This window comes from Chaetura pelagica, unplaced genomic scaffold, assembly GCF_000747805.2.
Source record: "Chaetura pelagica isolate M959 unplaced genomic scaffold, ChaPel_1.0 scaffold226, whole genome shotgun sequence".
Taxonomy (NCBI): Eukaryota; Metazoa; Chordata; class Aves; order Apodiformes; family Apodidae; genus Chaetura; species Chaetura pelagica.
Window position 1 is genome coordinate 806298 of NW_009953495.1, and position 26737 is coordinate 833034.

At 41.4% G+C, this 26737-nt stretch overlaps 2 protein-coding genes across 2 annotated transcripts in view; one reads left to right on the forward strand and one right to left on the reverse strand.

Moving 5' to 3' along the window:
- Positions 1-1053, reverse strand: part of CAB39L (calcium binding protein 39-like) — a 36907-nt gene extending 35854 nt beyond the window's left edge. The window contains exon 1 of the mRNA XM_009999070.1: positions 952-1053. Within this exon, the coding sequence (XP_009997372.1) occupies positions 952-1053 (102 nt within the window). The remainder of the gene's footprint in view (positions 1-951) is intronic.
- An 8976-nt stretch (positions 1054-10029) lies between these two features.
- The window catches only part of SETDB2 (SET domain, bifurcated 2), a 35456-nt gene continuing 18748 nt past the window's right edge, over positions 10030-26737 (forward strand). The window contains exons 1-3 of the mRNA XM_009999083.1: positions 10030-10180; positions 16726-16771; positions 18354-18397. Of these exons, the coding sequence (XP_009997385.1) occupies positions 10030-10180; positions 16726-16771; positions 18354-18397 (241 nt within the window). The remainder of the gene's footprint in view (positions 10181-16725; positions 16772-18353; positions 18398-26737) is intronic.

A 26737-nucleotide genomic window follows, 5' to 3' on the forward strand; every position in this document is an offset into this window, starting at 1 on the left:
CTTACATAATTAATACACTGAGCTACCTGCTTTGAACCAAGAAGTTTCAAGAGGATTTCACTAAGGGTGTGAAGGTCTCCATGCTTACCTTTTGGGTTGGGTTTGTTCTAATATGGGCTGCTGCACAAGGTGGGGAATGCCACACACACACACAAACATCAGCTGCACAAAGTAGGTGCTCATGTCACTTGCCAGCTATTTCTGTTTCCACTGACACTCAGTTTTAACTTAAAATTAGTTTGTTGTTAATTAAAATCACATACTTCTGCAGCAATAATACAGAGGCTTGGAGTCTCAGACACACACAAGTTATTTTATTTAAGCACAAAACCCAAATTGGGAGCATTTTGTACGTATGGGGTGCATCTTCTCAACTGGTCACTGGCAGAGTGGCAAAAGTAACTCAAGTCTGTGTCACACAGTTAGAGAAGACCAACAGTGTTAGCAAAAACCTAGCACCATCATTAGAATACAAGCAGTACAGTTCACTTAGGAAGCATTAGCACCCAGAAGATTGGAAAGAACTGATAATGAGATCTCTTTTATACAACTGAATGCATGCTATTTTATGCAAGCAATGCTCATCAGGAATAACTTTTGCTCTGAGGGTACCTACACATTAATTAGCAGTCTCACTTGTTATCCTGCTTAAATCAATTAATGGCATCATAGTTTTCAAAGAGCCCTCTATAGAAGCATTGCAATTTGAAGCAGTAGGAGATCACCCTTCATTTTGGCTGAGGCTCCTGGATCTCAGCATTTTCTGTTTGACCCCCAGATCTTGATCCAGGCAAAAGCCCCCTGGTTTCAGCAAAAGCCTTCAAACACAAAGCTACTTACATGTGCAAGAGCTTGCAGAATCAGGGCAGTGAGCAAACAGCTTTATTCCCTTTATTCTACCATTTTCCCCACATAAAAACCTTATTGGTCTTCTACAATGTTACCTCATACCTTGTCTGTCTTTTTTTCTTGTTTTTCCAATATTGCCATGTTTTCCTTCAGAATTTTCACAATCTCAGCAGGATTTTTGTGCGATTTACTAAACAAAGGCATGTTTTTTCTTCACCTGGATTTCTTCCTTCAGGAAAGAAGAGGACTGCCTTAAATCAAATAAGAAACAAAAATAGCTTTTTAGGTTTATACAAAAATGCAATAAAAACACACAAAGACATGGACAAAAGAAGATTATGCCTCGGGGACCATATTCTGCTTCAGTTACTCAGTAGAGCAGTAAATATTCCCGTGTACAGTTTTTGCAAGTTCCTCCACAAGCCACCATTAGCATGTGGAAAACAACTACTCAGCACTTGTGCCAGAGCTGGGTGCTTCCTAAAGCCCCTGGCCTACAGGTCAGCACTCCAGTGAGTCTATGCCTATGTCCAACGTTTTTTGGACGCTGTGTATCTGGCAGACTCCACTGGATTTCTGATAGGGGCTTCTGCCAAACTTCACCAGCTTTATCAGGATGCAGGTAACTAGCTCTAGATGCCAGAATACCCAAAGTGTCCTTTGTTTAGAGCATCGTAAGAGAAGATCCCAGCTCCTTGTTCTTCATCTGCTTTTCTTTTCCAGCCTAAACCTTCTTGAGGGGAAGCAGTTTAGGAATCTGACAGACTTCAAGAATCTGTGGGTCGGATCTCACTTGAGTAAAATGTTGCCAGAATTAAATCAGAAACAGAGGATCAGGCCCATATGCGGACTCAAATGTTTTCATGTTATTTAAATGAAAGACTGACCATTTTAACTAATTCTTTGGTTGTTTGTGGGGCTTTTTTGTTTGTTTTTGTTGCTGTTTTTTTTTTTAATTTAAAACATTCCTCCTTTGTATAGTCAGAAAGGCAAATACCACATCACTGTATACATACATGAAAGAAACAGAGTAGTTTAAGTTTCTAATCCTTCTTAACATTATTTTGTGAACTCCCATTTTTGCTGCGGGTCTGATACAAAGATCTACTGAAGTCAATGGACAGACTACAGACAGGAATATGCTCTGGTTAAGGCAGTACCCCTTTTCCAGGGAGAGCCCATCACCATTCTGGACTGCACTTTAGTTTGTTTAATAAAATACAACCATCACCATCCCTCCACACATAGATTTGCAAGATTACCTATGAAAACATAAATATATACACAAACCACTCCAATCTCCTTATTTTTCTCCAAAATTTACTCTTAAAAAAAAAAAAAAAAAAAAAAAAAAAAAAAAAGCTTTATACAGAGGCTTTAAAGGAGATAAGTAAATGACCACAACACACACAGAAAACAGAATGGTGTCACGTTTTCCCAGTGGTCCCAAAGAGCCCAGTCCTCTCAGGTTTTGTCATTACTTGTTTCATGCTACAGAATCCATCAGGAAGTATGACCCCATTTGTGCCATACATCCATGTGTTACTAATCCCCAAATATTCTATAGGATTAATGCCCAGATCAGATACACATTCTATTCCAACTACAAATAGCAACCATATGAAACAACCAAGTACAAAGTTCGAACCATAGAGGAGTACTTAAAAAAAAATAATAAATAAAATCTATACAGACTCTATCCTAACATCTTCTTGAAAACATTTCAAAATTTTTTTTAAGATTATTTTTACAAGACCAGTTTCCATGATACACAGGAAATATTTTCAAATGTCTTATTTAAACCCAAAGCTCCTTTACAATGTCCAGAGTAGGTGAATTTGTATATAGCTTCTCATTTGTTGTTAGATCAGTTTTACAGGAATATTTTCACATTCAGCACACTCACCTTTCAGATTTCTGTTTCCAAGCTCCTCATGGTTCAGTTCAAACTGAATTTTATTTCTGCAGGTTTGGCTATGTGACCTTCACTACTTGGCTGAGGTCTCAGCTGTGGCGTCCTGCTCCCATGGAGCTGAGAACCACAAGCTCTGGCAGCACCACCTGACCAGCAAGAGCAGAGTCACACCTCAACCTGACGTTCAAGACTGAAGACTGGGTGTACTAATAACTAACTCATTTGGGCACATTCGGCTACATAAAAGCATTGGAAAGGACTGGGATGCTAGGATTATAGAATTAATTGCTTTAAACACTGCTAGCAACCCCCAGGCACGCCATAATCCTGCATGGGCTGCAATGAGAAGATCAGTAATTCACTAAATACTTCAAGAAGGACCTGATTCAGCATGTTTTTATTAGCTGTTAAGACAGAGGACGTGAAGATGCAAGAGAGAGTCAGTCTGAGAGCAGGAGCTTAACAAGCACATTGCACTTCAGAGAAGTATTTTCATCCCAGGTGGGGTAGGTTTATTCAGATTGCTGAAATCTCCATACAAGGAAAAGCAAAGAAGGAGGTAATTTAATTTTTTCATTGAAGTACTCATGAGCTCGAGATTCTGAGATTTTAAAAAACATGAAGTCCACATTTCTAACAGAAATGCTGGCTATAAACCATATACACATTTTCCTCCCCAAAAATAATATACATAGCTGTCTGGAGTATGGTGTCTGTATTTAAATAATTACTAATTTTGCCATAAAACTCCAAGAGCCAGGCTAGCCCTTTTCCACTGTATCGTTCCTGTCTCACCCCAAGTCATCACAGCACTGCTCAGTAGTGAAATACTATTTCTCTTCATTTCATGCCCTACCAGCGTCCTAATGACAACAGCAAAATCACCAATAGTAGGGCAGGAAGAGACTCAGGAGACTGTTTAGTTCATCACCTTGCTGAACAGAGCCAAGTCTCTGCTTCAGTTCACTCATCAGTCTCGCACGCAAAGCATCTGCTGTATGCAAGTGGAGGGAGACGGGGGGGAAATGCCCCAGATGTGCATTGAAGAATGTTTTTGGATTTCCTCCTTTTCAGGACACAGTTTTTAACCAATCAGCATCTGGGAAAAGATGTTACATCACTTCAGAAAATACTTACCAGCAGCTGCAGGTTATGTTCCCTTTTGCTTCTCCATACAGGAATCTCCTAGGGGGCACATGCTACTCACAATTACAGGTAGAAGCAAACCTGGGCAAAGTCACTTTGCTGAGATTGGAGCATTGTAGCCCTTAGTCCAATGGCTGGCTATTCCATAAGGCATGCAGCAAAACAGGGACTCCTCTCCTTCAGCTTTGCTGCTTGTGACTGGATTCTCCAGCATCAAAGAAAGCACAAGCTCTTTCTAAAGCTCTTAACACAGCTGGACATTTCTGTCCTGTCCTTGTGTCAACTCTCTGCTCTCTAGGCTTTACTTGGAAAGTCTTCTCTTCGGTAGAGGCACTAGTTTGGTTTGAATTCCCTATTCCTTTCATCACTTATTTTCAGTCCATTTTTTGGAACTTGATATTGTCCAGGCGTCTTGCCCTCTGTTCAGGTTGCTGGAAATTGGCCAGTAAGTTCATAAGTTATCATGGGAAGAGAAGCAGGATGAGAGATTGACAGTGTGACCATATAGGCTTTGTTTTCTCAAGAAACCAGTCTAAAAATAACTGAAGCACAAAAATGAATGACAACTGAAGAGAATGCATCACAGGGTTACCAAAGGTAGCTCATACTGCAATCCCTTATGAATACATTTTTAGACAGACAAAACAGTAGAACCCAGGCATCTGAAATGGAAATACACTATTATTGAATATAATAGAAAATCAAGTAGTTGAAGGAAAGTTATCGTGTAAGGGGAGACTGATCATCTGAGAAGGTAAGAGCAATTAGAGACATGGGAATAAGAACCTACACAAAATTGTGGTGACTCAAAAGAAGAAGATATTATCAATACAGAAAACTGGAGTATTACTACCTGAGAAACTGGATGGCCTTAAGGACTGAGATAATAAAAATGGGACAAAAATTAAGTATCAAATAATGCTGAATGGGAGAAGAGACAAAGAGCTGCTAGAATTCCCATCCCTGGAAACATCCAAGGTCAGGTTGGACAGGTCTCTGAGCAACTAATCTAGTTGACGATGCCCCTGCTTGCTGCAGGGGAGGTTGGACTAGATGATCTTTAAAGGTCCCTTCCAACCCAAACTACTCTATAATTCCATGAATATCTGCTTCAAACTAAGGACTTACCATGAGAAATGACAGATACACAGTGACTACACCAGTATTTTTCAAACAGGAGAAAGACAAAGACAAATCCATGACAAATTAAGAAAGTAACCAGTAGAAAAACAAAGGCATGCATGTCTTTTACCAAGTCTTGATAGAATTTCACATGGACATTGTACACAAACCTCAGCTCCAGCAGTCACGTAAAACCAACAGAGATTAGAGTGGGTGTAGAGAGGGACCCTATGCTGGCCGGATAAACAGGAAGACCAGCATGTCTACTTGGTTAGAAGTGCTCACCTTGGCAAGCTTAGAATAAAAATACAGGGAATCCCAAGAAGTTATTTCAGCTCAAATAACACTTTATTTATGCAGAAGCAAATGGCTATAAACTGCTGATGAATAAACTTAAACTGAAAATGCAAAGGTTTCCAACCACTGCAGCTTTGAGATTTTGAAATTACCTATTCTACCAGGCCTGCTACAGGGTATCTGCTCATAATTTTTTGACACTGCTGTCTGGCAGCAAGGGACAGGGCTGAATGAGCCCCTTTCTTTCCTACTTTCTAGGAAAACTTTTTCCATCTAATGGTTATTCAACAGCATATGTTTTTATAACATCAGAAAAGCACCGTGGACACTCCTGAATTCATAATGGGGGACGAGCCAACATTTAGTTGTGATTATGTTATTTCACTGGCGCTCTTGTAAGGAGCTTATGATACCACAGAAAGAAACAGCTGTATCTCATTGGACTGACTCCCCTGGCCTCAGAGGTTGTCTCTCCTGGTCACAGAGGGAACACCCCAGCAACGCTGTAGCAGGAACAGTGGTTTCCAAAGCCTGCTGTTGCCATCAGTATGAACAAGACATTTCAGCCACCAGTGCCAGGGTCCCCAGAGGACTTTACAAGCCCTACATTTATAAAAATACTTTCAGGGAATATAATTCTGTGTTTGTTTGGGAGAAAAAAATGGCACGGATTTTATTTTAAGTAAGTAAAAGAAACACCAAAAGACAATTTAAAAGCATCATTTTAAAAATATCTAGCTGTTTCTGTTCAAGAAAAATATAATATAATTAGAAAATATTGAAAATATAGATCTCATGTAGACTTAAGCAGCGAGTTGAATCCAGAGGTGGATTATGTTTACAAGATGTAAGTATTCAAGTATTCAGTGTCCTGTTGAAGGTAACGTAACATCCCTTCATACTCAGGACATACCTTCCTTCAGAGGCCACAAACTGAAAACATTTAACCAAGAGAAAAAACAAACTTCCAAAAAAAACCACACCTATATACCTCCTGTTACTTGGCCCCCTCTGCAAAGGGAGAGGCTGAAGCACAGAATACTAGAAGACTTACCCAAGATCATATTAAAATTCAGTGGCTGTGTCAGGAATTAATCATTAGATCATTTGACACCAAAATGTATACTTTATTAGTCTTCAAAATACCTCTTCTGATAGTTTATCTGCTCATTAAGGGAATACACATAAAAAAAAAAAAGAATCACTGCAACTCAAGCTCTTTAATACAACTATAAAGTAGAGTAAGAGACCTATCTCTCTTTATAGGCATCCTTCTCGATATCTTTGCTCTTAATCATCTACTTTCTCAAAAGATTACAGCTCAGCTGAGCTTGTAAGCATGATGAAGGCAAAATGCAGACAGCAACATCACCATATTCACCAGTCCATCCCACTATGAAGTGACTCAGTGAAGCAGCTTGGTGACAAACGCTTCCTCCTACCCATGAAGGCAAGAATGGGAGAGAATACGTGAGCTGATCCATGTCCCCTTTGCAGACAAGCCATTTGGGCTTCAAAAATGAATGAGCAAAAGAATTTCCTTCCCATCAAGTATCAGACAGCCATTCTGTCTTAGTTACTAACCTTCATCAACTTACTGATCAGAGTCAAAATGTTTCAATAACTCATATAGGGTGAGAGCTTCTTGAGTGGAAAAAGACATTAATTTTTCATTCACCCCAGTGCACCTAATACTCATACACTTGGGGCCAGAATTACCACACTTTCTTCATAATTTTGCCTAATTCAGCTTCTACATACTGGAAGAGATGCTTTATTGCTTCCTCATTTCTCCCTCTTGCAAGTTGAGTCATGTACTTAAACCAGGGATGGAAGCCCCCATGTGTAATGATCACCCAGAAAAATCTGATCTCTCCTCCCCCATGCAGCCCCCTCACATGACCCATGTTTCATTCTATAGACAGAAGGAGTTGGGGCTACACCACAAGTAACTTCTCTACAAATCCTCAACAAGTTGCAAATTTTGGAAGGTACACTGTAAAGGAGACAAAAGACTAACAGAAATGAAGACAGTTTTATTGTTAGGCTGAATAAATGTCATCTCTGTTTGGCAACAAAATTATTCTAAAAACTCAAGAATTTACTCATCATTAGCCTTGCTGTTGGCTACTTGTTGTAGTACCTGGAATGAGGGTGGATATTGGCTGAAACTTCACCTGAAAACACAAAACATTGCAGTAATGCCTACCATCACCATCTTCTTTTAGCAGACCGTAAGCATCCTGAAGATCAGACATGGAAAGTAAGTAGGCAGCTCTGTCCTTAATCTGATAGTGGCTTCAGAATGAGCATAGTATCACATAATTGTTCAATACTGTTATGAAACTGAAGGCATTTGTGGTGACTCAAGTGCTGCAGTGTAGCTCTATGGAAGCACTCAAATAAATTAACAATACTATTTTTAATTGAGTGCTAGAATGCCCATCCAATAAAAACCAAAAAGCCCATATAAGCTCTCAGCAAACATGGGGGATAAAATGAAACACCTAAGAGCTATCTGGTCACTGAGGCAACAGTTTGATAGACATTTTGTTCCATGACAGTGCCACCCTGTCCACATCCCTTCAGCCTCTGTTGGAGTGGTACCACTGTCTGCAGGGCCTCGTGCTGAGCCACGTCAGGGAACTGACCCAGGTTAACAAAAAATAGCCTGGCAGGGGAAAAAAAGTCAGTCCAGTTTTCACCAGAGTCTTACAAAGAGCTGTACTAGCACAGAAGGGGAAGAGGGGATAGATGGAAGGAAAGTAGCGAGACTGGGCTGCTGGAGCAGATGCTACAGCTCAGGTGTTCACCAGCCAACTCGAGAGTGAGACAGTGATGATGAGAAAGGGAATGTAAATGTGTGATGATACAAACTTAATTAAAGTATCCTGAGTAGGGTACAGAGAAGAGACTTCATTGGCATAGATAAGTGCCATAATTAAAGTTAGGAACTCTGAGTGTTTGACTTTGCTGCCTAGTGTATTTTTATTGCAGCAAGTCCTGTGCTACCACTTCTATTATTATTATTATAAGAAAATGCTTATTACAAAACAGCATTTGCACACTGCAATTCGGATTCTAAAGTCAAGCAGAAGCAGCATCCTGTGGCATCAATCACCTCTGTATCACAGGACTACCCAGGCTCTCCCACCCATGCTAATTAACTAGCTAGGAGTAGTACATCATTACGTTACACCGAATAAAGCTAGAAAGAAAACAGTGGTATCACAGCCACTAAATATTCAGGATCAATGAGTCAAGAATGTTTGGGATACCTGTTTCCACTTGTCACCATGAAGGTTTTACAAACCTAAAAAACTAAGGATTCAATTCCATGTCTAACTGTAGTCCACACCAAAACTCCCACAAGCTCAGTCAGGCAGGAAGAGATCTCTTAACTCATAACATCTCTGTAGCACACAAAATTCTAACAGAACTACCATTAACAGCTTTTCATTTACTTAAGGAAAAGGGAAACCAAGTTAAATTTCCATCTCTATTAGTAATAATCACAGTAGAATTAATGGAAACTGGTAATATAATCTAACTAGCATGGAAAGCAGCCAACAGGGAATAGGACTTCCTCTACACCCAGTACCAAGGAATGTCAATACTTTTTGATTTTTGTTCAATATTACTGAAAGTTACCTCTCTACACGGCATTCCCTTGAGTACGCTCTTGGCAAGCCTGCCACAGCAATAGCTTGGTAACACACTCCTCTATAGCAGTACTTCATGTAGCATTTTAGTCTTTGCTCAGAAAAAAAACCAAAACAACTTCCCTTAAGCTCAATGAAAGTTCTGTCTGATAATAACTTCCTGAACAGCCCATTGCACCGAATTAGCATTTCAGGTTGACAAGACCTATGGACGACAAATAATGAGATGGTTAATTTACATCTGCCGTTTCTTGTGGCACTTCACATGCGCGCTCATCTGCCCTGCATCTCTAACCATTTCCCACTGCCTTATGCAAGTGGCCACGCTCTCATTCCTCTGCATCTCCGGAGCCAGCCCCGCAGTTGCCGGCAGTCAGCAGAAGAGGAGCAAGAGGAATGATATATTGCAGATATTTTATTTTTGGAAACCACACTGTAAATAAAGCCATTTCCAGAGATATTCCATGGACACGGGGCGCTTGGTCGTGGAGCCAGCGCCTTATGTAACAGGAGGAGCATTGTTTAGGGCTGCCTGCTTTCAAAGGCCACTCCTGGTAACACAGTTTACAAAGCTATAAAAACCGAACAGCGTAATAACTATTGAGGACAAGCAGGCAAAACGGCTTAGAATAAAGAGGCTGGCGCTAACTGGAAGCAAAAAAAAAAAAAAAGGAGAAAAGTTCGATTAAATCACTTAACTTTCTGTCAGAGCACATCATCATCCCGCTGACACTCACCGTGCGTGGGAAGGTGGGGGCTCCTAGGCACCCCCAGGCAGCCCCATGGCCGGGGGGTGATGAAGACAGCCCTGCCGCCTCCCCTCACTGCTCTTCCATTGAATCCCACTTCATTCCCCCCCGCAGCGCTGGTGTCCGACACGTGGCAGGGAGCGGGGATCCCAGGGCTCAGCCTCCCGCCCCGGGAAGGATCTCTCGGGCACGCACAGGCGCTCGCAAGCAGCTGTAAATTTCCACTCCCCGCTCGAGGTCCCGGCTCCTCGCCGCTCCCGCTCCGACCAGCTCGGCGGGTGGGGGGGGCATGGGCGGGCCCCTCCCCGCTCGGTCGCACACCCCTCCAGCTCCCACGTCAGAGGAACGCGTGGAAAAGCAAAGGAAGAAGCCGGTCGCTCCGCCGGGAGGTTTCTTCAGGGTGAAGGGAGGAGGAGACGCGGCGGTTTTGCATCGCTTCTGTAAGTTTCCATTCCCCCCCGAAGCGTGTCGGCTCACGGGAGGCACCGGCAGGGGCGGCTGGAATTGAATTATTCACCTTGCTGTCCTGCCGGGAATGCAAAGAAGGCAGCCCACACGGTAATCATAAAATCAACGCACCACGTCTGTCGGCAGAGTCCTGCTCGGAGACGGCGAAGTGAAGCTCCTTCCTGCCTGACTCTGTGATAGCATCATGCTTTTTCACGTTAATACTGGAAGGGGAATCCGCAGTATACTCTTAAGAAAGAAAATCAGATCCCACTTAATAAATGCGTTAGCCCAAAGTATTTTTTTCCAAAAAAATAATGTGATGGGGAAGACAAAAAAAAAAATATACAATTAATATATTCTGCACAAGAACTACCAGCCATTATCAAGCACACAAATACAACATTATGCAGTTAAAGGAATTTTTAATGCTTCACTCTTGGCAGCTATTGCTTAGCAAGCACCACATATTCCCCGAGGGAACAGCGAGTGGCTTTCTCTCGCTGGCTGTCTAACAGGCACTGAGAGCAGGGAAAGGAGGATGCCTTACTAGCCACCACAGGCACTGCAGGATTTAAATCCCATCCTCACCCGGATCTCTGCCAAGCCCGGGTAGGGATGAGAGCCCAGCATGTATTTCTGCTGAGCTCACCAGCTCGGGGGGAGATTTCACCTCCCATTCCCTCTTCCTCAGGGCAAAGCCCAGCCAAACTCCTACATTATTAAAAATAATTCCGTATGCTACATTTGCCTGGGGAGCTAATGTCAGCCCCTTGCTGCATACCAGCACTACAGTCACATCAGATCTTGATTTAGGGCTCACCTGCAGCAGCTATTTGCAGCCCTACAAACACGCAAAAAACAGTGAGAAACCTCATTTCTGAGACAGGCGGGTGAAACAGCCACATTTTAAAGGGCTAACATCCTTTGCTAGTGATCCCAATTCCTACTAGAGACAAGCAGGGGTATCCCAAATCCTCACTCTGAAGAGCCAGGAATCAGAAGGGTGCCCTCCTGGGCTGAGAGAGGCAGGAGCAGTCCCTGCTCCCGTAACCTCCCTGCATTTGCACAGGAGGTGCCAGGCACATTTGTGCTCTCGACCTCTCTGCAAAGCTGCTATTGGCACTTACCCTTTACCTAACAGATCATCAAGATTCCTCAGCCCCATGTTTTTGGGCTGCCCAGAACAGTACTGGGAACAGCCACAAGTGCTGCTCCCACTGCACCCGAAAGGCCTGCAACAAGTGACACCAAGTGGCAATTTCTGCCCCAAACCCACAGCGAGGTTTTCCTCCAGCACACAAAGAAAGGCTTTACGTCAGATGCCAGGGCCAGGGTTCCTCTCCAGGTCACCTCCAGAGGGAGCTCAGTGAGGGACACTCTAGCCCTCTGAAGTGGCATCTTACCCCACAAAGCCTAGCAGGCACGTGGACATTCAGCACAGGCTGACAACTTCATGGCAGGAAAGACTTGAGGGGGGAAAATGGGCACTGGGCATCATTTCATGGGCACCTCTCTCTGCCCTGGCTCACCTGGGAGAGGAAGGGGAGCTGTGCCCTGTGGCACTCCCACACCTCACACTCACTCTGGGGTTGGCCCTTCCTTTTTTATCGGGTACTGCAGCCTTCAGGTGAATGTCGTAGTGAAAGTCAAACGATAAAAACTCTGCCCTTGAGCTCCTGGAGGTACCTGCTTTTCCTAAGGCAACACAAAAGTCTGAGCGTGTTATGTCATTGATTTGCACTGTGTGTATTTAAGAGAATAACTCCTTTTTTCCTCACCCCAGGGAAATTAAATCCTTCCCACAGTGCATCCATCACCACTTCACAGGTGAAAAGACACCCTCTGCTGCCCCATGAAGTTCAATATTCAACTGCAGTTGAATAATAAATAAAAAACAAACAAACAAAAAAACCACAACAAACACCAAACCCAGACGCTATAATCTCAAAAAAGCTGTTCCTGTTGTACATTAAGGGGCCCCACTGGATCATCTGTGTATCACAGAGTTCTCTGAAGTATTCACAGCACATCCTCAGTAAGAAACCCTTTGGAAGCTTAAGAACTTCATCTAAAAACATATTTTCCTTTCTTTTGGAGTAAATATGCCTGTTTCCCTGGTTCTGAGGAGTAAATTGAAGATACACCCAGTTTAGAGGCCAACTTTGACAGTCTTCTGCCTGAGGAAATACTTTTGGGCTTTACCAGGAGCCCTCTATACACTGCACTGGGAGAGTAAGGAACATATCTGCCCTCATTCTTGCATTGCAGCAGGAGAAACAGTGCTCCTCCTGGAAAGTCTGCTATGGCACATGGAAAACAAAGAGGTGATTGGTGACAGCCAATATGGCTTCACTATGGGCAAGTCATGCCTGACCAATCTGGTGACCTTCTACTGCAAGGCTACAGAGATGGTGGATGGTGGCAGAGAAACTGATGTCATCTGCCTGGATTTGTGCAAGGTGTTTGGCACTGTCCCACATGATATCCTGGTCTCCAAACTGACAAGACATGGATTTGACAGATGGAGTACTCAGTGGATAAGAAATTGGCTGGATGGCCACACCCAGAGAGCTGTGGTCAATGGTTCAGTGTCCAAATGGAGGCAGGTGACGAGTGGTGTCCCTCAGGGGTCAGTACTGGGACCAGTGCTGTTTAACATCTTTGTTGGAGACATGGACAGTGGGACTGAGTGTATCCTCAGCAAGTTTGCTGATGATTCCAAGCTGTGTGGTGTGGTTGGCACCCAAGAGGGAAGGGATACCATCCAGAGGGACCTTGACAGGCTGGAGAGGTGGCCAGTGCCAACCTCATGAAGTTCAACAAGGCCAAGTGCAGGGTCCTGCACCTGGGTCAGCACAACCCCAGGCACAAATACAGGCTGGGGAGAAGTGTGGCCAGCAGGGCCAGGGAGGTGATTCTGCCCCTTTACTCTGCTCTGGTGAGACCTCACCTGGAGTGCTGTGTACAGTTCTGGTGTCCTCAGCACAAGAAAGATATAGACCTGTTGGAGAGGGTCCAGCGAAGGGCCACCAAGATGATCAAAGGGCTGGAGCACCTCTGCTATGAACACAGGCTGAGAGAGTTGGGGATGTTCAGCCAGGAGAAGAGAAGGCTCTTGGAAAGACCTTATAGCACCTTCCAGTACTTAAGGGGCTACAGGAAAGATGGGGAGGGGCTTTTCATCAGAGAAGATAGTGATAGGACAAGGGGTAATGGTTTTAAACTGAGAGAGGGGAGATTTAGGTTAGATATTAGGAAGAAATTCTTCACTATAAGGGTGGTGAGGACCTGGAATGGGTTGCCCAGGGAGGTCATTGATGCCCCATCCCTGGAGGTTTTTAAGGCCAAGTTGGATGAGCTTTTGTGTAACCTGGTCTAGTGGTAGGGTTCCCTGCTCATGGCAGGGGGGTTGGAACCTGATGATCTTTAAGATCCCTTCCAACCTTAGTGATTGTATGGTTCTATGAAAGCAGAGTTGCTGACAGGGGAAAAAAAAATAAAATCCCTGCTTTTTTATTACTCTGTTTCATCTTCAGTGCAGTTAATTCTTAGATGACAGGAAAAGGCCCTGAACCATCCAACAGGAATTAAGTTGTGATTACTTAGTGCTCTTACCTGTTGGGATTTTTTTGTTGTTGTTACCAAGAGGTTATTAAATATTTCAGAAGAAATGTCTGCTTTAATTCATAATTTCTAGACATCTCAAATCTAGGATGATGTAATTATGAACAGCCAACACTGCTTTAAAGCCTCAAAGTACACTGAAAAAAAAAAAGCTCTGTGGACTGCTAAAGGACTCCAACCTCCACATATTTGAATTCCATTATATTTGTTTCCTATAAAGTGAGCAGAGCCCTCAGGCTAAAGCATGGTGAGAGTACTTGTGAGAAATGTTTGTCCTTGTTTTTGTAACTTAAAATCATGCCATCTAATAAAGACTAAAGGAAGAACTCTCCAGTCCATTATTCCTGCCCTTTTGATTTCTTTTCTTAAGTAGAAAGGGAAATTAGGGGGCTTGAACAATGAGCATGGTAGCAATAAATTACAGAGGTGGATTGCAAATATGCAGTACATATATGTTAATTCTGCTCATTTAATCACTCACTTCCAGTCTGTCTACCTCCTCCGAGATGACTTTGAGCATTCCAAAGCCCTAAGCAGCCTCAAATAATAACAAAAAATGCCATTCTTTCCCCCAGAATTGCTCAAGGCCAAGACCCCAGGCCATCAAAATTCAGTTTAGTTGTGTAATACTAGATTATTATGAAAAGAAATTTTAAATACTAAAAAAAATTTCCTTACCCCCCAAAATCTAAAACCTAAAGAATTCCCTCCCACCACCACCATGGGAATTCATCCTGCTCTCACTGATGCCAAGATACCAACATTATGTCCACCTATAGGGGTAGGGGGAACTAAAAACAAATTACTGACCTACATCGTAAAGCTGTTACACTTTAACTCAAGGCATTTGGTTTTATGACAAAGCAGTACACAAAGTGTGCCCAACAACACTTCTAAAACCTCATAAAATAAGAGGGGAGACTTTACAGTAACTTCATGCTTGTTTGTTATTCTACAAGCTCACAAAGACCCATTTTCCACAGATCCCCTGCAAGACCAGTGTGGTTGCTTCAAATCAATAATGCAAATTAATAACATTAAAACTCTTCCTCATCTAATCGACCCCAACTACAAACTCCCCCACTTACTTCCCCTCCATGGATCTGCTCCAGAAAAGCCACCTGCACTGAAAGGCAAATTAACCCTTGGTTGCTCATCCAAATACAAAACCAGGCAACAGAAGGGCTACGTTCTGCAGAGGGGCAGGTGGTTTCCCCTACAGCCATTTAAAAAGCTTCTGGCCTCTCTCAGGACTAGAAAATTGAAAATTCCTCAGTTAAGTGTGGGGTCACAGAGCAGCCAGAGGCAGCGGCTGACCTGTAGCTGCATTTGAGCTGAAGTCAGCAGGAGGATTTAAATGGATGCTTTGTATAAACTGCTCCTAAAAATGCAAACATGTCTTCAACGGTTTTCCTCTCTTCTTCTTCCTGGCTCCCTCTAGTGTTCTTCAGCATATACTGCCTTTTTCTTCCTGTTGCATTTAATGCAAATATAAACAATTGCTAAGATATATATATATACATATAGATATATATATATAGATTTATTTTTAAGACCTGCAGTAACTCTTACAAACTGCTTAGGGGTTTTTACTGAACATATTATTCATATGTACTCCAATAATCATGCACTGACACCAGCCTATCTATCAGAAACCTTTATGTATTAAATACTTCATGCAAGGGCCAGCACATTTAAAATCTTACTCATTTTAAAGGCATCCATCAGCTCTGTCCTTAAAGAAGTTCAGCTAAAATTAATCCTTTTCCCTGCACATTCTCACCCCAAACAGGAATTACAGCTGAATGGGAGGTTACTAAAGCCCAACAGCTGAAAAATGAAACAGATTAAAATTTTATGCGTGCTCTGAAGGGTCACTTATAAAATGTTAATCACATCCCTTATCTACTACGTAAAACACAATTAAGAACCATACCTGACTCCAACTTCATAACTGGAGGAGCAGCAAACTCATGACGACATCATCATTTTACTTCCAGATGTATGCAAACAGAAAGTAGTCCTCCAAAATCAGCAACTCCCTGAAGAGCTAAGCAGATATTTTTAGAATAATTAAAGTCTTCACCTCTCCAAATTGCATCTATCCCAACTTTGTATAACCAACCATGTCAGTGGACAAGGCCTATTTACACAATATAAAATGTGAAAAGGAAAGCTCATTTCAGAGGGAACAAGAAAATGTTTTGCTCAATATCTAAAATTTCACCTCTCATCACACATGTAGCATGAGAGGCCCAACCTTACAGTTTGTGTCACAGCACACTAAAAAAAGTTATTTACAGTTGCTACAAATAAAAAATGTGAACAGCCAAGTAAGACCCCACTGTCAAATACAATGGAAGACAGTCCCTGCATCAGCACTAGCATTTTTCTTCATTAGATTGCAAGATTATTTCATGTGTCTAAAATCATTTATCTGCTATCTTACATTTCTGAAACAACTACATATATTCATCACTTGTCAGATTGCTAATATAATTGTGTTGCTAATGTGCCTTTTTGTGAGGGTTACGTGGTCAGCCAACACAACCCTGGAATGCTTGTGCTTTCTGTCCCATGGTAAGGATCATCAGCCCTGACAAGCTCTGGATACCTGGAAGAAAATAACTCACCACATGACATAAATGGCAAGCTCTAGATACATAGGTTACATCAAGTTAAATACACTGATGTAAATCTTCTTGGCAAACATCACTCCTTTACACATCTCTCAATGGAATCTGACAGCCCTTTGTTACACAGCACACAGATCTATACTTAAAATCATTGTCACACCCTCTGGAAATAGTTTAAGAAATGTCAGTTTTCTCATGCTAAAAGTAGTTTACATATCTGCTCTCTTCCTACAGAAACAACTTATAATTTTTCTCCTGTGTGTTTGTTTTTGCAGTTTGCAGTCACAAAACAACTGCCATCCAAATCAACACTTTGGAAAGGTAAGAGACTGCTACTGCCCTGTACAAAAAGAAAAGGTGATGATTAGCATGGAAAGGGAGTAACATCTACCCCTCACAAATGAAAAAGGAGTCTCAAGCTGCATCTGCCTCTAAACATGAGAAATTATCCAGTATATCTGAAAAAAAAAATAAAATTATTGTATCATAGACAGAAGCTACTTGAGTCTGAACACCAGCAGAACACATCTTCTAATATCAAATTGACATTCAAGACTTCAGTTCTTTTTCTCATATGACATTCCTCAAATTCCCAAGCCTAACATCACAAAGACACAAAATTTCATATCTACTAAATTGGGCAGAGATTCCCAAACCCAAGGAGTCAGACCTGTAGGCCTGATAGCAAAACTGAGAGAGAAAAATCCTGAACACATTTGTTTCAAAACAGCAGTGCTCATAAGGACATAAAATTATGTTTGGCTTTATTGCCCATTTTGGAATTTCCACTCGAGTGCCAGGGAAAAGGAATGGCTTGTTTTCTGAGAGCAGGCAGAATCCTGTGAGAAGGTCACCTAGGAAGGATCATACCTGTTTAACTTTCCATGACCACAGCAAGACAGTCTCTCCTAGCTGTCATCACAGGATGAAATTACTTTCACAAGCATAAGAACTTCCACTGAAAGATGTCAGCACACAAAGATCTGTATCCAAACAGCTGCATATTACCCAAGGAACTAAAGGCATAAACCTAAGCTATATAACACCTTGTCACTTAATCCAACAACCACACTATTTTTAACTTTTTCTCTTTAAAAATAATATAGATGACACAGTTAGGAAGTTTAAAAGTAACGCATAATAAGAGTCAGTGACAATTTACACAGAACCTAAATTGCAGAGGTCCAATAATTCCTATAGACTTATGAAATAAGCCCTTTTTGGGGAAAAAAAAAAAAAAAAAGTTTTATACAAATGTTTTCCTCTTCTTAAAAAAACAAATAAATGTTGTCACTACCAGCAAAGGAATTGAAAAATTGCAAAGACTTACTCTGGTTCTCACAAAGCATGAATTAATGTCTGATATAACTCAACAGCTTCTTGTTCAAGAGCAGTTTTTTGAAAGTTCTTGGATCTTGACATTTATTTAAAGTGTTGGAGAACCTAAGAAGTCCATCAGTAAGTTAGTGCAATGGTTAACTAGTTATCACTTAAAATATTTTTTTCCTTTTATGCAAGTTCATATTCTTTTTTACTTACTGCTTCTTGCTGCTGTGACTCTTGTATGTGCAAACATGCTCTTTGATGGTTCTCCCCTTCCTTCACTGACAGGTACAAACTCAGAATTTGCTTCTCTGTTGCCATCTACATTAAGAGTTTAGATACATTTTTCCAACACTCATAACCAGTACTGACTTCAATTTAAAAACAGGTCTTTAACTTAATCCATCAAGCCTGACTATATTCCAGAAGTGAGGTCATTAATATTGAAAAGGAAATTTCCTTTTCTGCATTCAGTGTATTTGACAACTATCAGCTCTTGACTGCCATTTATCCACAGGGACTTTCTTGTCTGCTGACTGTTGCCCGTGAGCCTTGATACCTTGCTCTATTGTTCTTTTAGGATAGTGTTCCTCATCCTGAAGATACATCCAGCCTTCTTTGACGGTGAGTAACTTCTCAAAGGTTTAAGATTACCTTTCAAAGGAGTCAGCTAATATGCTCTTTAATTCAATCCAACACATGAGGCTACGCCACCATTTGTAATTTTTCTGCTCTGTGTGGCCTAGATAAAACTGTCAGGAAAGATTTTGCATTTTCCTCCAGTTGTGTGTTCATTTGGGTTTGTTGTGTTGGTTTTTTTAAAAAAAAAACCAAACAACTAACTACTGAACATCAGAAAATTTTATCTTAATTCAATAATTCTTCATTAAGTGTAACATTTTCAGGAGTCAGTTTCCTAGACAGAAGTGACCAAACCCTTAATCTAACGGATACACTAGACCCATTATAATACCTATTTTCTATTAGTCACACTGAATACATGTGCTGCGTGTCAGTCCTTAAGGTTTTGAACAGTTTTACATTAATCATTTAAAAAAAAATGTTCCTCAGTCTCCACAAATGTACAATACAAATCTTCAAAAGTATTTGTTCAGTCTTTATTTATTGCTGTAATGTGATGGATTTGTTCACCATTACATGATTACTTGTAATATTCATTCTCACTACAGATGTACACAAGAGTTTTGCCTTTTCAGCACTGTTGTTGACAACCTTAGTGCAGCCATCAGACATATGTCACTGTTCTTTTTGTTCCTGGTATTTTTGGAACTTCTCATTAGCCCTAAATCCTAAAGAAAATCTGAGGAGTATTCTTTAATCATCTTTATAAAAAACATTGGCTGCCACACTTGAACTACTTCTAAATCAAGATGAGAGTCTTCCTTTGCTTAAACTGTCCTTTAGTATTTGGCTCTGCACATTCTCGATTGTCACCAGTTCTCACACTTCTCCTCCTCAAACTTTGAGAGACTCCTATAAACAATGTTAGAAACATATTAGTGATGTAACAGTACATCAGGTCATGAAGAGCCAAACATTTGCTTAGTCCCCCATGTTTTCTATCCTCAAAGACAGGAGTGTCACGTACTTTTGCAGCCATCTTCTCCCATGACCTTATGAACTGCAATGAGGAGATACTCAGATTACAGGGTAAGGAGAGCTCAAGGAGAGAGAGAAGAAACAATGGCCAGCATCCCTGTGAATATTTTCTTAGCATTTAACTGCTGCCAAAGAAACTAGAATAGCATGAGGATATCTCGGGAAATCCTCTGGCAACATCTTCCTTTCCCTGACAAAAGAACACAGATGAATTGTAGGGGAATGTCTCTCCTTACATTAATATTGGGTTTCTTTGAAGTGAAAAACCTTCTCCAAACAGCACATAACCTAAAGACTTCCAAGCCAATCTGACCTCAAAGTTCATTCAAACCTGACTTAATTCCAACTGCCTTATACCAAAAGCACTTTGTTTTTCACTTTTCTATTTTTGCAGCCTTGGGGCTGCAGATGTCACAGGCAGTTATGGACCTAAACACAGTTTGTACTGTAAAAGACAAGACCTAATAATGGCCTGCAGATGAGGAGGAGTAGGACCAAAGGTCAGCACAATGTCTACGCAATAAGCTTGCATTCAGAAGGTTCAGCCTTACTTAGCTTGTTTGCTGAGATACATTAACCAATTTGTCAAAAAAAAACCCTCAACAATAAAACATCCAATCCTGTTGGGCACCCTGAAAATTAAACAGCTGGAAAAAAACAACAACATACTTCCCCACTTCCATTTAAAATGCAGCTTTTGGAGAAGCCAGAGAAGCTGTGGAGGGATTCACTACGTGTAATCTGTGTGAAATTTTTTGAACTATCTTTATCAGTCATTTCTAAAATGGACAATCCAGGCTACAATACAAAAAGAACAAAAGAAAAATTCCATCAACCCATGAACATTTTTTTGAAGGAAGGGGGCATGCAATTTAAAAATATTTCTATAAATTGTGGTGTCATAAACCATTAAAACAACAACAACAACAAAAAGAGATCCTGTCCCCTCTTCCTCAATCCTATGCCCAGGCTGCAGCACACATCTTGATCTGCTAATCCAAGGGTTCTTGCACGTTGCCATGAAATTGTTCACAAAATCAGTTACTCTTAAAAATAATCCTTCACTTAAAACTTATGCTACCAAACCACAACCTGCTTAACTGGTTTGTCAAAAACTTGAGATAAACTGTATCTGCACAGTAAACTAATATAACCAGCAGAGTTTGGTGGATTATTTTTTTTTTTTAATTTTTTTTGGCAGGTGCACATGAAGTCTGTTTGTTTTACACTGAACCTTACTAGAGAGCTTGCTCTTTTTGTAACAAGTAGCACTTCTATCCACTTCTGTGTAAGGTGGGCCAAATACATACACTATAGTCAATTAAGTAACATTTCTTATGAAGGAAGGTTACAAAGTTTTGGGCCCATTGTTGACTTTGCTCGTTCAGTGCTGCTGAAAGGATGTCTCACACGTTTTCAACATAGCTTCTTTGGTTCCGTTCATTCGAGAATTTTACAGAAAAAATAATGAAGAATTTAAATCTAGTTGTCCCCAAAAGCAGCCCATTCCTCTCCCTTGTCTGCAAAAAGCAGGAGGGTTGTTGTTTTTTTCTAGCACAACTGGGAACACAGAGAGGTCCAGGCTTAGGATGGCTCTGCTGCACAATGAGAACCATCTGCAATATCCTGGACACAGTAAGTGTCCTGTCCATACCAAGACTTTGCTCATAGTAAAGAAACATTTGCACAAACACTTTACATGGGGATAAATGTCACTGACAATGAAATTAGAAAGCAATCCATCTATCTCCAGATGCTCATTTTGCCCCTAGGCCATCCCCAATTCCCTGAGAGAAGCAGAAACACGAAGTGGCTGCACAGCAAATTAGATGGGGAAAGCTATTCAGATAAAATTAGCTGAGCCAAATAAGTAACAGATCCCTGAGCAATGACACAAATGAAGAGGGGAGGGCTGAGAAGCCAGAGGGCAAACAGAACTGCTTTTTTTTTTTTGCCAGTGCCAATTTAAAGTGTTCAGAGCACTGTGGCTTCCCTGGCCCTTCATAATGCTTGTTAACAAAAACAAACACAATAAATATTAATAGGACAATTCTGCTTCCCCTCCTTGCTACTCTTACTCTCCACACTTTATTGCCAGTTTCCACACCTCTAAAAAGTTAGGCCAAACCAACTGCTGGTGCAGGATGGTGAAGTGGATCAGGAAAAACGTTCAACTGAAAAAACCCAATGTTTAAAATTAGCTGAGCCAAATAAGTAACAGATCCCTGAGCAATGACACAAATGAAGAGGGGAGGGCTGAGAAGCAGGGGGCAAACAGAACTGCTTTTTTTTTTTTGCCAGTGCCAATTTAAAGTGTTCAGAGCACTGTGGCTTCCCTGGCCCTTCATAATGCTTGTTAACAAAAACAAACACAATAAATATTAATAGGACAATTCTGCTTCCCCTCCTTGCTACTCTTACTCTCCACACTTTATTGCCAGTTTCCACACCTCTAAAAAGTTAGGCCAAACCAACTGCTGGTGCAGGATGGTGAAGTGGATCAGGAAAAACGTTCAACTGAAAAAACCCAATGTTTTCTTCAGCTAAATTATTTTTCCCACAGGAGGCTGTGACTAAGGACTAGTTAGTTCAGAATGTTCTTCTTAAGAGCCCTGTTTGTTGAGCCTCTACACCATGACATGCATTTACTCTGTTTTCTACACTTGTAATCAATTTTCCTTCAGTCTATTTGACATTTTATTTGAAAGTGTTTATTCAATCTACCCATAAGAATGAGTTCAAGTTTTTGCCATATGCCTCCTTTTCATGGCTTTTATTAGGTCAGGTCCAATTCCATGCCTGGCACTCATTCTATTGCCTTTAGCACAGTTGCTACCAAGACCAGAACTAACCCATCAGCTTTACATTAGCTGGCATTGCAAGGACAGCTTCCTCTACACTTTGATTAAAAATATAAAAAGCAAATAAAAAATCAGTTGTGGAGCACCCCACAGAGCATCTCTTAGAAGTGGGAACACTGCAAATTCACTAAATCTTGAGGATTGCTTAGCAATATTTGTCTACATCTTCATTTAATGAAAATACTTTGTGCCTTTACTCATGAAAACCCATAATCCGAGCACATAAAAAGGGTCAGAATACTTTACAACCATTAGCTATACTTCAGAAAATACCAGTGAAAATTTATTTCAGACAAAAATATAGTTATGTTCACATGGAGAACTGAAGATTAAAAGGTTTTTAGGGATTCATTTGTTTTGGGTTCCTTTCATCATATTAATCTATTGCCTGTTTTCCAGAGATCTCAGGCCCTTTCAAGTGCCACTGTAATCAAAGGCTTTCAGATCTTGTTTATTTATTCAAGTAACCCAAAATTAGGGGACACACTTCCCTGCCTTGATCAGTGTATTGTGGTGGGGCTGTGGCACAGCACAAAGAACACATGCTCCTTGACTTGGTCCAGCATCATCTAACATTGAAACCAGTCCTTTCTTCCTGTGTTCATACAATTGTTTGGAATCTATTTCGGCAATGAAAACTGAGACTGTAAGCCAGAAATGCAGCTAAAAATGAAAACGTTTCTACTACATGAACAATCTATGAAGATGAAATCCATTACATTACTGGCCTCCAAGAGCTAGGACCTTGAAGGATATGCCAGCTAGTGGATGGTTAAGAGTTCCAGCATATTGGGCCAGACTCCAAAACCCTCAAGCCAGTTGGTAATTAACAGACATCTATGTCCTCCACATGAAAGAAGTCTATTGTTTAAAGCATGACACACATTTTTCCTTTCCTTTTCATAGCCAATCTCTGCCTGTGTTTTAAGATTCCCTTAGGACCATAACAGCCTATGATTTTAGAAGCTCCACTTCCATTTTTTTTGTCCACAGGCAATTTTTTTTAACTTTTAGTTGCCAGGAATGCAAACGTGCATACATCACAGGTAGAACAAAACAATTCTCCAGGCTTCTCAGAGATCCAAATCTCCCCTTCGTTTGATTTAATAGCTGGAAAAAATAATATCCAAATAACCTAATTAAAACCTAACACATCTACAACCGTGACAAAATAACAAAACATACTGAAGGCCTGTAAATAGTCTGTGGTAAGTCCAATTAGAAAGCAAAGCACCCACAGTGAATATTAGTCTGTGTCATCATAAATAATTATTTTTTTGGCAAAACTTCTAAGATAAACCAAAGGATGCCCCACTGAACATGTTTTGTAAAGAAGTAAGGATCTATGAAATTACCTGTTCTCTGATCTGTTATGTTACTTGAGGCAGATTAGATGTGTAAAAAACAAGAGTATACATAAACCAGACTTACACTAATCCATGTAATAAAAGAGAACATAAAGTCACATTTTGAAAGAATGAGGTGTGGACACTTATCTATAAGGTAGCTAGTTAAATCACCAAGAAGGATAACAGGGAAGATGTGACCGAGAAGGAGCCGGTAAAAGTACTCAACTGATGTGAAGATATGTTAAGAAGAAAAGAGTCAATTAAGAAATGGGCCAACCCTGTCAGGAAAGGACAAAAAGCTAAATGAGAATTAGAGAACACTTCTTTCTTAATCGTATGGCTTTTCAGTCTCTGGCTTTGACTGCTTTGCTATTTCCTGGAACCTGATAGATGTCTCTGCACCTCACCTGGCCATCTGAGGATACACCCAAGTCCCCACCACATTCAAGATCATCACAACATCCCGAGAGAAGAGAACTGGAGGAGGTGGTCCCTTTTGGACCAGCTTCATCTCCTCCCACTCAAAGCAGCTATTTGCAGCCTGCCTCTCTATGTCCTTGTTCATCTGAAGCCTCTAAAAATACGACCAGAACTATGTAACGTGTCAGCTTAACTCAGCAACTCAATCAATAGCACCATTCACCAGGACACTCAGCCCTTTCACTGTCACCCGAACCAAGGCGCCAGCAACATGGACAGGGCTGTCCTCACCTTTAGATGCAGTTGGTCAGACGAGGAGCTGCCAGGAGAGCCCCGGGACGTGTCCAGGGGGGCTGCAGGAATTCTGCTGGCCGGTTCCTGGGGTGCCAGAGCAGCGTCGATGGCTGCGGAGCGTCACCCACCCAACAGCTCCGGGCAGAACCGAGCTCCCGGGCCATACACTTAAAGAAGGAAAACTTTATGAGGTAATAATATTTTAAAAGAAATTCTAATTAATGCAACCACTGTGATGCTGGGGTCCATCTTCTCTGTGTTTGGTATATTATTCATATGCAATTAGTAACACAACGAGTGTTTTATTATGCTCAGTGTTCACTTGCTCCTGCCTAAATATTAATAATTCAGTAAAATGAAGTTACTGGATCTGCAATCATCATCTTACAATGTTGTATATTCCAAGAGCAAGAAAATCTTGTACTTATTTTTTAAATAAACTACGGTAGAAAAGAAATCTCTCTTTTTTAAAACATAAACTGCTGCTTTTATTAGGAGATTTTGTCAGTAATGCTGAGCCACCCTGTTTCCAACCGTGTAATTGCTAGTTGTCTCACTTCTCTCTGCAGAGTTAGACAGTTCTCAGGGCTAATCAGTGAACTTCAAACACGGGCACAGAGGTAGGCGTGCCCATGTAAACACTTAAAAGGTTTATGGAGTACGAAGCAGACGCTGGACATAAAAAATCTGCCCGAAGATCCTGGGTCTGACTGGACATAGCCTTGCCTGAAATTAAATTAACCTTCCCCCAACAACATACTTCTAGTGATATTCACAGGATCGGGAATGCTTTGACAGTTACTTGAGCACATTATGTTTATCTCTAGTTTAGTGTTGGTAAATAAAAGGCCGTGAGCCAGAAGTGACAACAAAGCCCCCCACACCTTCTAAGAGCGGGATTTTACTTCTCTGAAGAAGCCCTTTGCAATCCCTCAGCCACAACGCGAACCCCTGCGAAGTTAACACTGCTGACAATGTTGAGGGCGACGCAGTATTTTTTTTTATTATTTATTTTCACACCTTTAATTAACAAGGAGTAACTCAGCACTCAAAGCAGCTATTTGCAGCCTGCCTCTCTATGTCCTTGTTCATCTGAAGCCTCTAAAAATACGACCAGAACTATGTAACGTGTCAGCTTAACTCAGCAACTCAATCAATAGCACCATTCACCAGGACACTCAGCCCTTTCACTGTCACCCGAACCAAGGCGCCAGCAACATGGACAGGGCTGTCCTCACCTTTAGATGCAGTTGGTCAGACGAGGAGCTGCCAGGAGAGCCCCGGGACGTGTCCAGGGGGGCTGCAGGAATTCTGCTGGCCGGTTCCTGGGGTGCCAGAGCAGCGTCGATGGCTGCGGAGCGTCACCCACCCAACAGCTCCGGGCAGAACCGAGCTCCCGGGCCATACACTTAAAGAAGGAAAACTTTATGAGGTAATAATATTTTAAAAGAAATTCTAATTAATGCAACCACTGTGATGCTGGGGTCCATCTTCTCTGTGTTTGGTATATTATTCATATGCAATTAGTAACACAACGAGTGTTTTATTACGCTCAGTGTTCACTTGCTCCTGCCTAAATATTAATAATTCAGTAAAATGAAGTTACTGGATCTGCAATCATCATCTTACAATGTTGTATATTCCAAGAGCAAGAAAATCTTGTACTTATTTTTTAAATAAACTACGGTAGAAAAGAAATCTCTCTTTTTTAAAACATAAACTGCTGCTTTTATTAGGAGATTTTGTCAGTAATGCTGAGCCACCCTGTTTCCAACCGTGTAATTGCTAGTTGTCTCACTTCTCTCTGCAGAGTTAGACAGTTCTCAGGGCTAATCAGTGAACTTCAAACACGGGCACAGAGGTAGGCGTGCCCATGTAAACACTTAAAAGGTTTATGGAGTACGAAGCAGACGCTGGACATAAAAAATCTGCCCGAAGATCCTGGGTCTGACTGGACATAGCCTTGCCTGAAATTAAATTAACCTTCCCCCAACAACATACTTCTAGTGATATTCACAGGATCGGGAATGCTTTGACAGTTACTTGAGCACATTATGTTTATCTCTAGTTTAGTGTTGGTAAATAAAAGGCCGTGAGCCAGAAGTGACAACAAAGCCCCCCACACCTTCTAAGAGCGGGATTTTACTTCTCTGAAGAAGCCCTTTGCAATCCCTCAGCCACAACGCGAACCCCTGCGAAGTTAACACTGCTGACAATGTTGAGGGCGACGCAGTATTTTTTTTTATTATTTATTTTCACACCTTGACTTAACAAGGAGTAACTCAGCAACTTCAGGGGGCACAGCCGGCACAGGCAAGCGGCAGGGGCCGGCAGCGGAGGCGGCTCATTCCCTCACCCCACGTTTTTAACTCGGTAACGCGCGTTAACGTTCCTAACGGGCAGCAGCGACGCCACGCAGG